The sequence below is a fragment of the Scyliorhinus canicula genome, chromosome 13 (genome assembly GCF_902713615.1).
Source record: "Scyliorhinus canicula chromosome 13, sScyCan1.1, whole genome shotgun sequence".
Taxonomy (NCBI): domain Eukaryota; kingdom Metazoa; phylum Chordata; class Chondrichthyes; order Carcharhiniformes; family Scyliorhinidae; genus Scyliorhinus; species Scyliorhinus canicula.
The window spans coordinates 80,410,019-80,425,137 of NC_052158.1; the positions used below are offsets into that span (position 1 = coordinate 80,410,019).

The window sequence follows — 15,119 nt, forward strand, 5'->3', positions numbered from 1 at the left end:
TCCCAAACAACATCCAATATTACGTAACTCCATGAGCTGAATCCAGTAGATAATTATCACACAAAGGTTATTTGTCCACATTTGGGAAAACTGCCTTCAGCGAAGACGTAATATTCTCGATTCAAATTTTTTCATTTGAATGGCTGCCCTTTGAGCCATAACTTGTTTTCTGGAGAGACTGTTTTCTGCAGCTGGTGTGGCTGTGATGGCAGCTGCCTCTATGTCCTGTGGCCCTTTTTCTCAGTTACTGTGCGATGGATGTATCATTATTTTTCTGTGATGTCACCTGCCCTGTGGACATGGCTTTTTAGCATTTAAGTGCCAATTGACTTTGAAGTTAACTCTTACATAAGCCATTGTCTTCTCCCAGTCACATAGGTAAACATTTGCTTTTCCCACATGCTAATTAACATATCATATCCCGTTAAGACAGCTCCTCTCATATATTTCCCTTTTTATTTTATCCCAATCCATTTTTTAATTTTAATTTTCCTCAATTCTTAACACAGCACTTTAGAATAATTCACTTTATATCTTATGCGTGTGAGACACTTCTGATTAACATGATAAATCACAACACAACTGACGTCTTTCTTTTCAGTTCTGTGTTTTAAATGATTAATATAGAACATAGAACATAGAACGATACAGCGCAGTACAGGCCCTTCGGCCCTCGATGTTGCACCGACATGGGAAGTCCAAAAACTAAAGGCCATCTAACCTACACTATGCCATTATCATCCATATGCTTATCCAATAAACTTTTAAATGCCCACAATGTTGGCGAGTTCACTACTGTTGCAGGTAGGGCATTCCACGGCCTCACCACTCTTTGCGTAAAAAACCCACCTCTGACCTCTGTCCTATATCTATTACCCCTCAATTTAAGGCTATGTCCCCTCGTGCTAGCCACCTCCATCCGTGGGAGAAGGCTCTCACTGTCCACCCTATCTAACCCTTTGATCATTTTGTATGCCTCTATTAAGTCACCTCTTAACCTTCTTCTCTCTAACGAAAACAACCTCAAGTCCATCAGCTTTTCCTCATAAGTTTTTCCCTCCATACCAGGCAACATCCTGGTAAATCTCCTCTGCACCCGTTCCAAAGCTTCCACGTCCTTCCTATAATGAGGCGACCAGAACTGTACGCAGTACTCCAAATGCGGCCGTACTAGAGTTTTGTACAACTGCAACATGACCTCATGGCTCCGGAACTCAATCCCTCTACCAATAAAGGCCAACACACCATAGGCCTTCTTCACAACCCTATCAACCTGGGTGGCAACTTTCAGGGATCTATGTACATGGACACCGAGATCCCTCTGCTCATCCACACTACCAAGAATTTTACCATTAGCCAAATATTCCGCATTCCTGTTATTCTTTCCAAAGTGAATCACCTCACACTTCTCCACATTAAACTCCATTTGCCACATGACAAGAAGGACTAATACACTATAAGATACTTAACTACATTGATAGCTGTACACGCGCATTATCACATGAAGTTACCCCTTTGTTCTACGTTTCACATATCATAACTTAAACTTCCAATATAATGGAGGTCCTGATATAAACTTAAGCATTGTTCATATACTTCACAGATGCATCCAGTTTGTGCATTATGCATTCTCATTGGTTGTCCCCTGATTGAGGATGATATCTATTCAGGGTCACAAGTGTCTGCCATAAGGTTCTTCATGTGACTGAACAGGCCGATTTGTGACCAACAGATTTTTGGGCGCATGGGGTAGGATGATGAGCAAGTGGGATCAGAGTAGAATTATTTTCCTTTCCTCTTTGTCGCAACTCTGCTTCATCATTAAGACTTTTGTCTCAAAGTGTGTTACAGGTTGATGGACAAGATGTTGCCTCTATGAACAGTTGGTAGCAGGCTCCTCCAGGTCATTAATGTCAGTGTTTCTGCACTTGAAGGGGAGCTGCAGAGTGTCTCTGAAGCATTTTCTTTATCCTGCCACAGTCGGCACTAGAGTGAACAGTCTGGGAACAGTGTTCTGCAGTCAATTCTTGTTGAAATATATCAACTGAGGAGAACCAGGGATAAGTAAAAGTCAGAGCAAGCAGAATAGAATCAGTGGGGGCAGGAGCAGACCAATCCAGAGAACTGGGATATAAGTTGCAGTCGTCCTACAACATCGAGTGAACACTGTGCAATATCATAGGTAAGTTTGGTCGGTGAATATTTCTCTCTTCTACCTTTTTGGACTTGCTTTGATATTGAGAGCTAGGTCGAAAAAAATAGTGCGAAAATTAAAGAGCAGTAGCTTTCATAGAATTTACAGAACAGAAGGAGGCCATTCGGCCCATCGAGTCTGCACTGGCTCCTGGAAAGAGCACCCTACCCAAGGTTAACACCAACACCCTATCCCCATAACCCAGTAATCCCACCCAACACTAAGGGCAATTTTGGACACTAAGGGCAATTTATCATGGCCAATCCACCTAACCTGCACATCTTTGGACTGTGGGAGGAAACCGGAGCACCCGGAGGGAACCCACGCACACACGGGGAGGATGTGCAGACTCCACACAGACAGTGACCCAAGCCGGAATCGAACCTGGGACCCTGGAGCTGTGAAGCAATTGTGCAATCCACAATGCTACAGTGCTGCCCCTAGTAGTCAAATTAAAAACAAATTGAAAACCTAATGAAATAAAATAGGGATGCAGGTCCAGGCAATGTGTTGTAGCTGCAGCATTTGGGAGCTGGTGGACCCCATTGTGGTTCATAGTGACCACAAATGTAGTAATTGTGGTAATTGCTTGAGGAACTTCGACTCGTAGTTAATAAGCTTCAGACATTCAGACCTGGATGCTGTATTTCAGGAGGCAGTTACACCCCTTAGATTAATTATCTTGAATTTGGCCAGTGGTCAGGGATACCAGGATATGACTAAAAGTGAGGCACGTAGAGGGATCCAAAAGGAAGCACTTCAGGACCCTCAGCCTTTGCCCTTGTCCAACAGGTTAAAGATTCTTCTTCCCTGCGTGGATGAGAGTGGGGACTGTGGGGAGGATGAGCAAATTGACAATAGCACCATGGTACAGGGAGACATTCGAGTGGAGTGAGAGAAGGGAAATGTAGTCATACTTGGAGACAGTAGTTCTCTGTAGCCAGGATCGAGAATCATGAAAGCTGTTTTGCCTGTCCAGTGCAAGGGTTTGGGACATTTGCTCCAGGCTGGAGAGGAAGTTATGGTGGAAGGGGGAGGATCCCGTTGTTGGGTCCAGGTAGGTACCAATGACATGGATAGGACGAAGAAAGAGGTTTTGCATGGAGGATTTGCGGAATTTTAATAAAATAATCTACGATGATATGAGGCGTGAGTTGGCTATGATCGATTGGGGAATGCTTCTTAAAGGAACGACAGTGGATCGGCATTGGCAAACATTCAAAGAGCGCATGTGGGAACTGCAACAATTGTTTATTCCTGTCTGATTCAAAAATAAAATGGGAAAGGTGGCCCAATCCATGGCTTACAAGGGAAATTGGAGACAGTATTCAAGTATTCGATTCAAAGAAGCAGCATACAAATTGTGGAAGAAAAATAACAGGTCTGAGGATAGGAAGCAGCTTGGAATTCAACAAAGAAGGAGCAAGGGTTTGATTAAGAGGGTGAAAATAGAGTACGGGGGTAAACTTGCAGGAAACATATATAAACAGACTGTAAAAGTTTCTATATGTAAGTAAAGAGAAAACAATTACAGAAGATAGAAACAGGGGAATGTATAATAGGGTTCTTCACAAATGAGGACCCAAATAAGATAGCAGAAATGTTGGGGAACGTAGGGTTTAGTGAGAGAGAGGAACTGAAGGACATCAATATTAGTAGAGAAATGGTGTTGGGGAAATTGATGGGATTGAAGGCTGATAAATTCATAGGGCCTGATAATCTACATCCCAGAGTCCTTAAAGGAAATAGCTCTAGAAATAGTGGATGCATTGGTGGGCATCTTCCTGGATTCTATAGACTCTGGGACAGTTCCTGCAGATTGAAAGGTAGCTAATGTAACACCACTATTTAAAAAGGGAGATAGAGAGGAAACAGGGAATTATGGACCAGTCAGCCTGATGTCGGTAGTTGGGAAAATTCTAGAATCCATTATCAAATCCATTTAATAGCAGAGCATTTAGAAAATAGTGGCAGGATTGGACAGAGTCAGCATGGATTTATGAAGAGGAAATTATGCTTGACACATATTCTGGATTTCTTTGAGGATGTAACTAGTAGAGTTGGTGAGGGGGAGACAGGGGATGTGGTTTATTTGGACTTTCAGAAGGTTTTTGGCAAAGTCTCACATAAGAGATTAGCGTGTAATATTAAAGCGCATGGGATTAGGGTAGTGTATTAAGATAGGTAGAAATCTGGTTGGCAGACAGGAAACAATGTGTAGGAATTAAAATTGGCAGGCAATGACTAGTGGGGTACTGCAGGGATTGGTGCTAGGACCCCAGCTATTCACAATATATATTAATAATTTAGACGATAGAACAAAAATGTAATGGCCGGGATTCGCCGACCCTGTGCCGGGTTGGAGAATCCACGGGGGGAGGTGCGAATCTCCCCCCCCCCCCCCCCCCCCCCCACCCCCCCGACTCCGGATGCCCGATGCTCCGCCGCAATTTTCCGGGTGAGACAGGGATTCCAACCACGCTGGTCAGGGGCCGTTGACATCGGCTCCCCCGTCGATTTTCCCAGCCCCGATAGGCCGAGCAGCCGTCCATTTTTGGCCAGTCCCAGCGGTGAATTACTCACCTCACCCATCTCGGGACTTGGCAGGTGAGTATGCGGGGGCGGTCCTCTGGGGGGCGCGGGGAAATCCCGGGGGGGGGGGGGGGGTGGCCACAGTGGCCTGGCTCGTGATCGGAGCCTACCGATCTGCCGGCGGGCTTGTTCCATGGGGGGACTTCTTTCTTCCACGCCGCGCCCCTGACTTAGTCCCCAGAAGGGAGAATCCCGGCCAATATCACCAAATTTTCAGATGTCACCATTGAGTGCGAGGATGCAGAGATCCTTCAGCGTGATTTTGACAAGTTGAATGAGTGGGCCAATAAATTACAGATGCAGTATAATTTAGATAAATGCCACTTTGGTGGCAAAAGCAAGAAGGCAGACTATTATCTGAATAAATTAGGAGAGGGGAATGTGCAATGCGACCTGGGTATCCTCGTACACCAGTCACTGAAGGAAAGCATGCAGATGCAGCAGGCAGTAAAGAAGGCAAATGCTGAATCTTTATTGCGAGAGTGTGTGAGTACAGGAGCAGGGATGTCCTGCTCCAATTATACAGAGCCTTGGTGAGGCCACATCTGGAATATTGTGTGCCATTTTGGTCTCCTTGTCTGCGTAAGGATATTTTTGCTATGGAGGGAGTGCAGCAAAGGTTTACCAAGGTGATTCCTGGGATGGCAGGGCTGACGTATGAGGAGAGATTGAGTCGGTTAGGATTGTTTTCGCTGGAGTTCAGAAGATTGAGGGGGGATCTCATAGAAACCTATAAAAATCCAACAGGACTAGACAGGGTAGATGCAAGAAGGATGTTCCAATGGTGGGGATGTCCAGAACTAGGACAGAGATGAGGAGAAATTTCTTCACCCAGAGAGTGGTGAGCCTGTGGAATTTGTTACCACAGGAAGTAGTTGAGGCCAAAACATGTATGTTTTCAAGAAGCTGTTAGATATAGCACTTGGGGTAAGGAGATGGTGGGAAAGCAGGATGAGGCTATTGAGTTGAATAATCAGCCATGGCCATAATGAATGGCAGAGCAGGCTTGAATGGCCAAATGGCCTCCTCCTGCTCATATTTTCCACATTTCTACGTAATGAAACATCACTGGAACATATAGTATAGTGATTAGCACAGTTGCTTCACAGCTCCAGGGTCCCAGGTTCGATTCCGACTTGGGTCACTATCTGTACGAAGTCCGCACGTTCTCCCTGAGTCTGCATGGGTTTCCTCCAGGTGCTCTGGTTTCCTCCCACAGTCCAAAGATTTGCGGATTAGGTGGACTGGCCATGCCAATAGTCTCCAAGAAGTTTGGGTGGGGTTACTGGGTTACAGGGATAGGGTGTGGGCTTGGGTCGAGTGCTCTTTCCAAGGGCCGGTGCAGACTAGATGGGCCAAATGGCCTTCTTCTGCACTGTAAATTCTATGATTCTGTGATTATAAAAAAAGTATTTTTTCTGAGCGCTTTCAGAAACGTAGTCAGTGGAAAAAGCCACGTGCTTTGACTCACTACCCTTTATTATGTACATAGTAAACCGTCTGTTTGTTTGTTATCTTTATACACAGTTAATGTTGTTAACAGGTGTTCACTGGTGAGTGTATTGTGTTTCAAACGCTCATTTGAATGCTCTCAAGAACATATTTCCCCAGCTGGCAACGTCCCGAACGATATATTTCTAAGATTCCTTTCTGTGCACACTGCCATCAAGTAAAGATATAAAAGTATCAAAGACTGCATAATTCCTAGCTTTGTTCAGCCCTCGTTCAGCATTCTTGTATTTATTCTGTCTCAGAAACCAAGAGCTGGATTCTCCGTTTTTGGGACTATGTCCTCACGCCGTTGTGAAAACTCTGTGGTCTTTTATGCCAGAAAAACTGGTGTCAAAAGGCCACAGATTCACAGCCTTGCAGGGGGCTAGCAGAGGGCTGTCATGGAGATCGCAGCCCCAGCTGCTGACACGGCCGCCCGCACTTCCGGGTCAGAGGCCGCGCACGCGCACGACAGCGGTCTTCAGTGGCCTTGTCGTGCTGCATGTCCTGTACTGTGGAAATAGTGCCCCCGATTGGCCGCGTGCCCTACCCGGACACCCGCACAAAAAAACCCCAGTCCCGAATGAGGCCCCCCCCCTGCCCTCCAATCTGCCCTCCCCTGACTGTGGCGGACCCGGACTGAGTCCGCAGCCGCCATGCGGGTATCACATATGGTGGGACCATGAGTGGTCCATGCCGTCGGGAATTCGGCCGGTCGGGGATGGGGAATAGCGGGGCGGGCCTCAGGCAATGGCCTCAGCTGGTGGATAATCGGCACGGGAGTACGCCGCCTTTCGGGGGCCAGAGAATCGCGGAACCAGCGCCGGGCCTGATTTTGTGCGGAAAACTTGATTCTCCGCCCCTTCGCTGAACACGATTTTGGTGTTGGGGTGTGGAGAATCCAGCCCTTACAAAATGATGCAGAAATAAATACACCATAGATACAATAAGCCTTGAGGTGATTATTTCCAAACAAGACATGAAGGCCCAGTCTCCCCGTTGCGAGTCTGTTCCGCTACCGCTGCTGGCGAGGATGGAGAATTTGGTGCACCATTCGCTGGCGGCGATATTCTCCACTCCTGCCGTTTGTGGAAGGGATTTCCCATTGAAGTCACCCCATGCTCCGGGAAACCCACGGGCGGAGGTGAGCTGTCGGCGGGACCAGAGAATCCCGCCACCAGCGAATGGCTGGAGAATTCTCCCTGAAATATCTCTGAAGTTAGTTTGTAGGGAGGTTGATACATTACCATGTGACACTCAATGTTAATGTGCTTGATTGCTGCTTTGCAAAACAGTAAAAGGCAGCAGTCAGCAGAGATGGCAGAAGCCAAGTATCCACAGCTGGGCTGGTTTGCAGTTTACTGATGCTGGCGGCAATGAAAAAAGGGGTGGATATTCTCCCCGGTTATCCCTGGACGCTAACAGGAGAAGGTCGCCCAGCTGAACTCAGCAGGCCTGTTGGAGGTGAAAGAACATGAGAGAAGCGGTAGTGACGGCCAGAGGACTTGGGTCAGTGCCGGAGAGGTTTAGTGACCTTCTTAGTTCTGGCGAGGTGAATACAACACAACATCTGTATAACAGGCCTGCAGCCAGGAACAGAAGCAGCAGTTGAACAGCTTGAGGATGTATGCTGTTCTCGAATGTGGGAGAAATGTGTGCCTGTCAGCAAGATTCAGAGCACCAGAATTGTTAAAGGAGTTGTGTATGAAGCCTCCTCTGTAAATGAGCCACTGGTGTTGGTGAGAGAGGCCAGCATTGCTTTTTCTCTTGCTCTCGATGTCTCTTTTCACCTTGCAAGAGAAAACGGTGCACAATGCCAGGTCGGGGGCATACATTGGAGAAGGAGTGCCCCAGCTCACTATTCTGACTGTTATGGAGGAGGTGGCACTGGACATCGTCACATGAAGACGTGGGTAATAGGGAGATGGGAAAAGAGGGTGGAAAGATCTTGTGCCGTGCAATCCTCCCAATCTGACAACTTGCCTAGTCAAAGCCTCAGCTACTTTGGGAGCCATAGTTCTGCAAAGATATATATTGTCACTGTGTTCTCATGATTGTCAGTTGTGGAGGGGAACATGCCGATGCTCTAGCAGCATCACTGTTAGCTTCCAGTAAACATAAAACAACTGAGCTAGCACCATTCCCCATTGTGGGCAACACAGTAACACAAGTGGCTAGCACTGTGCCTTCACAGCGCTAGGGTCCCAGGTTCAATTCCCCACTGGGTCACTGTCTGTACGGAGTCTGCACATTCCCCGTGTGTGCTTGGGTTTCCTCAGGGTGCTCCGGTTTCCTCCCACAATCCAAAGACATGCAGGTTAGGTGGCGTGGCCATGATAAATTGCCCTTAGTGCCCAAAAAGGTTAGGTGGGGTTATTGGGATCCGGGAATAGGGGGAAGTGAGGGCTTGTGGGTCGGTGCAGACTTGATGGGCCGAATGGCCTCCTTCTGCACTGTATGTTCTATGTTCATTCGTCACATCATTCAAGCCCAGCACAGACACAGTTACATGTTTAGATAGGGTGACACAGAGTGAGGAGCACATCATGAGTGAGTGGGAGGATTGATCCGTGGGTAGGGGGAACATTATTTGGGACTGAGGGCACTGTGGTGCAGTAGTCCGGGTCGTGCAAGCCAGCCGAAGGTGAGCACTATTTCGCAGGCTGCGTCAGCGAACGGCATCCGCCATGTAACACGGCGCGGCTGCTGGCAATTCTCCAGGCCGTAATGGCAGCTAGAACCGGGTGCTTGACGCTGCCTTCCTGCTAGCCCCCAGCAAAACGGGGAATCGGTGGCCATTTTGCACCAGTTTTCCTGCCGTAAAACGCCACCATTCCCACGCTGGCATGGGGATATAGGGCAGGATTCTCTCATCCTGAGGCTAAGTGTTGACGCTGTCAGAAATGCCGTTGTGTTTCTTGACGGCGTCAACACGGCCCGAGTTTCAGCAATTCTGGCCCCTCCAGAGGGCCAACAGGGCACTGGAGCGGTTCACGCAGCATGCGCAGTCCCACCGGCGTGATTTCTGCACATGTGCTGTCTCCCTTGTCCGCGCCGGCCCCGACCCAACATAGCGCAGGAGTACAGGTGCCGGCGTGCAAGAAAGGAGGCCGGGAGACAGAGAGGCCAGTGGGTCCCAATCGCGGGCCAGGCCACATCGGATGCCCCTGTAGCCATCTCAGATGGCCACCTGCAAAGGACCATGGGAATTATAGCCAACCCAGGACACAGACACACTCAGAGCTTGTGTGTGTATTTCCAACACAGATAGCGAGCCCCGAATAAAAACCCCGCTCTTTTGCATTCTAATGGCCTATTTCCCCAGAACGAAAGGGCTGTACTCAGGTAACAGGTACAGATACAGACTAACCGGCGCCACTCCCTTTGCTAAGAAAGCCCAAACAGCCAAGGTCAATGACCGCTCAGGACATACCCAGCCATCACAAGGCTTCAGCGGATATCGATCAAAGACCAAACAACCAGTTAGTCAGTTCAAGTTCAAAAGTAGTTTTACACACAAGGATTACTTCGACATGCAACACAAAACACTGCAAGTTAAACTACATCTAACAACTACAATAACGTTCAAGAGAGACCGAACACATGGCTGTGCCTTTTCTTATCCCTCTGGGATTTTATGCTATTTGGGGCGGTCCTTAGCTTTAGACCCAATAATTCAACTAAGGACCGCCCCAAATAGCACGAAATCCCAGAGGGATAAGAAGAGGCACAGCCATGTGTTCGGTCTCTCTTGGACCCGGCCTACGCCTGAAACCAAGTGTAGCATTACGACCAGAAGACAAGTTCAAGACCAACGATTACTACCAGATGGATGAGCCCAGCAGAGACAGAGCCACTTATTCCACCCAGCCATGCAAGATCTGAACAAAGGCCATGTCCATCTGTATAGAGGCGGTTGCCCTGAAGTTAAGTCTAGGTTATTTAGTTGTTAGATGTAGTTTAACTTGCAGTGTTTTGTGTTGCATGTCAAAGTAATCCTTGTGTGTAAATAAACCATCTTTGAACTTGAACTGACTAACTGGTTGTGTGGTCCTTTGATCGATATCCGCTGAAGCCTTGTGGTGGTATCATTTGATACCTGGCGACTCTGAAAAGCAATATTGTCATTAATAACTGCCATATCTAGTTTATTTGGCAACATTATTGGTGCCGATTGGTGGGAGAGTATTCCACTCATTAAAAAGAGCAACATTATTGGTGACTCCGGTGCCGATTGGCAACATCCTGTAGCCATCTAAGATGGACACTGGGCTACAAAATGGAGAACTGCTAAGACTGCAGGGAAAAACAGTCATAGTGAGAACAAGCAGCTTGCAGAAGACTGTTTTGCATTCTGCACGTACAGAAACCAGTTTCTGGCCAGGTGCAGAGTTTCAGCCAAAGGTGCAAATGGGAAACAGATCTGCATAGTAATGAGGTGATCCAGATCCAGACCCCGGACAATAGAAACATTTAAGTATCAATGGATACTTTTCCATAGACGCCCAGACAGAATGGCGCCAAAGCAACCAACACAAAGAGCCGAAAGGACTGCCCCACCCATCGAGGAACGACCCTCAGATTGGGAAGTTTGAAAGATATCGATTGGGAAAGACCCAATCGATACCTGGCAGGTGAAAGAACCCGCCCCAAGGGGCACGGACTTCTAGGACCTATAAGAGTAGGTCCCGCACATGGTTCGGTCTGTTTTGCTCCGGCCCAGATCTGTTTGCTCCAACTGTTGCTTCCTGACTCCGGCCCAGACCTGTTACATCGCATCCTGACTCCAGTCTCATCACCGGCCGTTGAGCATCAGCCATCGAACTGTAAGTGCCAACACAATGATGGCTACGTGATCCAGACCTTGCTAGATCTTGACAACTTTGCCAATCAGAAAGTTACAGGCCAAGAACGGGACGAAGGCCTTGCTCCCTGACCTTGCCTGTTCCTGTCTAGATAAGTATTTAGTTGTTTAGTATTAGAAGTAAGTTAGTCTCTTTAGCGTATGCATGTGTATTTATTATATTTGTTACAATAAACACCAATCGTTTGGACTTACTAATCGGTGTACGGATTTATTACTTTGAACCTGACCTTGATATACTTGTGACGGTGTCTCAATACGGCACCTGGCGACTCCGAGCATAATTACACATACAGAGCCATAGCAGTGTTAAGCACACGGCCTTTAAACGGAGGCATGTTAATCACACTCCAGTAAATCGAGCAACAATCCCCCCTGGGGTAGGACCCCCGCTCCCCCACACAGGCCGCCACCAAACCCTTCAACACTGAGTTCCCGCCGGCTGAGAACAGGTTAGAACGGCGCTGGGGGGACTCAGCGTTTCCATAACGGCCGCTCCACCCATCCCAGCCCGCGAATCGGAGGGCTGGCCGTGTAGAGCAGCACGCGACCGCCGCCGTGCCAACCATGCCAGTGCCACTGCACCATGTGCCGGTATCAGGGCGGCGTGGTGCGATTCGCGCCGGTCACCGAGATTCTCCGGCCCAGCCTCGGGCTGAGAGGATCTCGCCCATAGTCTCTAAATCGGAGAATCCAGCCCATAATTCCAGACCTGTCAGCTTTTATTCTTTAATGACAGGAGAGGAGGGAAGAAGGGCAGCACGGTGGCCTAGTGGTTAGCACAACCGCCTCACGGCGCTGAGGTCCCAGGTTCGATCCCGGCTCTGGGTCACTGTCTGTGTGGAGTTTGCACATTCTCCCCGTGTCTGTGTGGGTTTCGCCCTCACAACCCAAAAATGTGCAGAGTAGGTGGATTGGCCACGCTAAATTGCCCCTTAATTGGAAAAAATAATTGGGTAATCTAAATTTTTTTTTAAAAAGGAGGTGGGAAGAGGTGGTGAAACGGACAGAGAGATTGATGGAGAGATGTGTCAGTAAGAATGGGACAATTGAAAATTGTGTGTTGAAAGGATGTTTTCATTGGTAGTAAGCAGAGTAAAGTGAGTACCAGAACATGTGTTCTTGCTGGCTGAGTAGCACTCGGGTGAACCATGCCTGTATCAGATATGATCTCATGTTCATGCCATTCTGTTGAGAGGTTTGTACCCTGAACCAGCCTGGTTGCCTCATCCTGGGCATGTGAACATGCCCAGGATGTGAACATGGCTGGCAAGACCAGCGTTTGTCGCCCATCCCTAATTAGCCTCGGGAAGATGGTGCTGAACTGTCTTCTTGAACCACTGTAGATATACTCTGAGACTGTTGGGACGTTTGAGGGTTTTGAGCCAGTGACAGTGAAGAAACGGCGGATCATGCGGGGAACCTCCAAGAGTTGGTGTTCCCATGTATCTGTTGCCCTTGCTCTTCAAGGTGGTAGAGGAGGCAGGTTTTGAAGGTGCTATGGAAGGAGTCTCGGTAAGGTGACATTGATGGCTCCTGAGTGGGAATGGTCAGTTATAATGTAGCTCACTGCAGCAAGGGCAGAAATCTCAGGAGTCACCAACTGTCTGCCAGGATCGGCTCAGTCTCCTGTGATGCTGATTTCTTGAAATGTCCAGGTATCTTCTTCTTGAGGGTCTGACTCTTCCTGCCTCTTATTCCTCCTCAACTGACAACAATTGGTGTGAACTTACTTGCCTGCTTGCCCGCACCCATATTTAGGTGAAACGTTCGCTCATTCTTCCAGCACGAACACATTGTAAAACCAATAGCTATGTGACTGACGGTTGTATGGGTTGATCATTCTTATCTAAATGGCACAACAGTAACTGGGTGTCAATGGTTATAACAGTAACTGGGTGTCAATGGTTATTTAAATGAAGCTGTGAGAAAGCTGGTGGTGAAACTATATTTATTATTATTTAGTGGAGGCCTTTATCTTTCATTGTGTCAACTAAAAACTTACATAACTGGTCTGTTCATGCTGATTCTATCTAATCTTAACTCTGCTGTGATCTATCTCTCTCTCTTACACTCTACTGGCTAGAATCTCCCAAGATCCCCAGAGAAGTAATAATTAACCCTTTACTTATCTACATATATACATGTCATTACACAGAGAAGCAAATAATTGTGAAACTGGAGCTTTATAAGTACCTTGCAAATGATAAGTTGAAGCAAACGTATATCCTGCATTACTGATAGTGAGCCTAGGTTCTGACCCAGTCTTTACTTAACACATGATGTGGAGATGCCGGCGTTGGACTGGGGTGAGCACAGTAAGAAGTCTTACAACACCAGGTTAAAGTCCAACAGGTTTGTTTCAAACACGAGCTTTCGGAGCACGGCTCCTTCTTCAGGTGAATCTTCAGGTTACTTAACACAGAAACTGCTGCGAAAACATTTCTATTTCGACTCATTCAGGCTTCAATGAAAAACCTGGGCCGGGATTCTCCCCTAACTAGCGGGGCAGGCCGTACCGGTGCTAAGGAGCGCGTGAACAACTCCGGAGTTGGTGCGCCCGGAAGGTGCGGAATCCTCGGTGCGAATTGGCGCATTCGCGGGAACGCCAGCGTGTTCTGGCATGATCTCAGCGCATGCACAGGGGGTTTCTTCTCCGCACCAGCAATGGCAGACCGTTACAGCGACCGGCGCGGAGGGAAAGAGTGCCCCCATGGCACAGGCCCACCCGCTGATCGATGGGCCCCGATCGCGGGCCAGGCCATCGTGGGGGCCTCCCCCCCACCGGGGCCAGATCCCCCCATGTCCCCCCGAGGACTCCACAGGCTGCCCCAGAGCCAGGTCCCACCGGTAGGAACCTTGTTTGATTGATGCCGGCGGGACTGGCCGAAAACGAGCGGCCACTCGGCCCATCAGTGAGCAGAGGATCGCTGGGGGGGGTCCACTGCTAAAGGCCCCCGACTGGCGTGACACAATTCTCACCCCTGCCGAAATACTGCCGCTGAAGAATCTGGCAGCCGGCGTCGGGGTGGCGGGGCGGGATTCACGCCTCCCCCCCCCCCCCCCCCCCCCCCAGCGATTCTCCGGCCCAGTGCGGGATTGGAGAATCCCACCCCTGATGTTAAAATGCTACTGCAATTCTCAAAGTTAACAGAAGTTCCAGTGTAAACACTTACCAAACACCTGCACCCTGAAAGTACTTTCATCACGGTTTTTCAGTTCTGTCCCATAGTAGTCAATGTGTATTTCATATTCTCCAGTGTCATCAACCTGTACATCATTCAGCATCACAAAACCTCTGTGGATTCCAACTCTGTGTTTATACAGTGGGTGGACAATGTACAGCTTCTCCGGATTCTTAGATTTCCATGTAAAAATCTTAAAGGACACTGGAAACTTCAATCTAAATGTTACGTCATACTGGTCAGTGCCATTGTGCTGGATGGGGAAGAGGACCTGTTCTCCTGCAGGGGCGTTTGTGATGGTATCAGGTCGGGCAAGTATTCGTCCTCCGCATGCGACAAAGAAATGGAATACTGGAAAACACAACACAGAGTTTTCATACATCAATCTTTTGTTGCTAGCTTAAGAAAAATAAAATGGATTATCAGCCGATGACTCGTGAGGTTGGAAGGAAATGTAATTAAGGGGTTGTTTTGGGGGTTCATCTTGCTTCAATTTGGAAATTCGAATTGCTCAATCCTTTGTGACAGACTCAGTAAGGTGTCCACTGAGCCCAAGGGTTGCTTGGTGAGTGCTGCAATCGTTCATCTTTCAGTGGAGGCTGAATTTCTCCCTGTGCTAATAATCTTTGTGATTTAAGCTCCAATCGTAATACTTTGTATGTTGTGGGGAGGTGGGCAGTGTTGGGCACAACCCTCAGTATTTAAATTCAGCTCCAACATTCATCAGGCTGAGTGTTTATATCCTGGGTTCCCAAACTTGGGTCCGGTGAACCCTGCGGGTCCGCAAAGGTTC

General features: G+C 48.1%; 1 protein-coding gene across 5 annotated transcripts in view; it reads right to left on the minus strand.

The window, feature by feature from the left end:
- Positions 1–15,119, minus strand: part of LOC119976226 (hepatocyte cell adhesion molecule-like) — a 54,162-nt gene that overhangs the window by 11,901 nt on the left and 27,142 nt on the right. For all 5 annotated transcript variants that reach the window (XM_038816570.1, XM_038816569.1, XM_038816568.1 and 2 more), the window contains exon 3: positions 14,318–14,677. In XM_038816570.1, the coding sequence (XP_038672498.1) occupies positions 14,318–14,677 (360 nt within the window). The remainder of the gene's footprint in view (positions 1–14,317; positions 14,678–15,119) is intronic.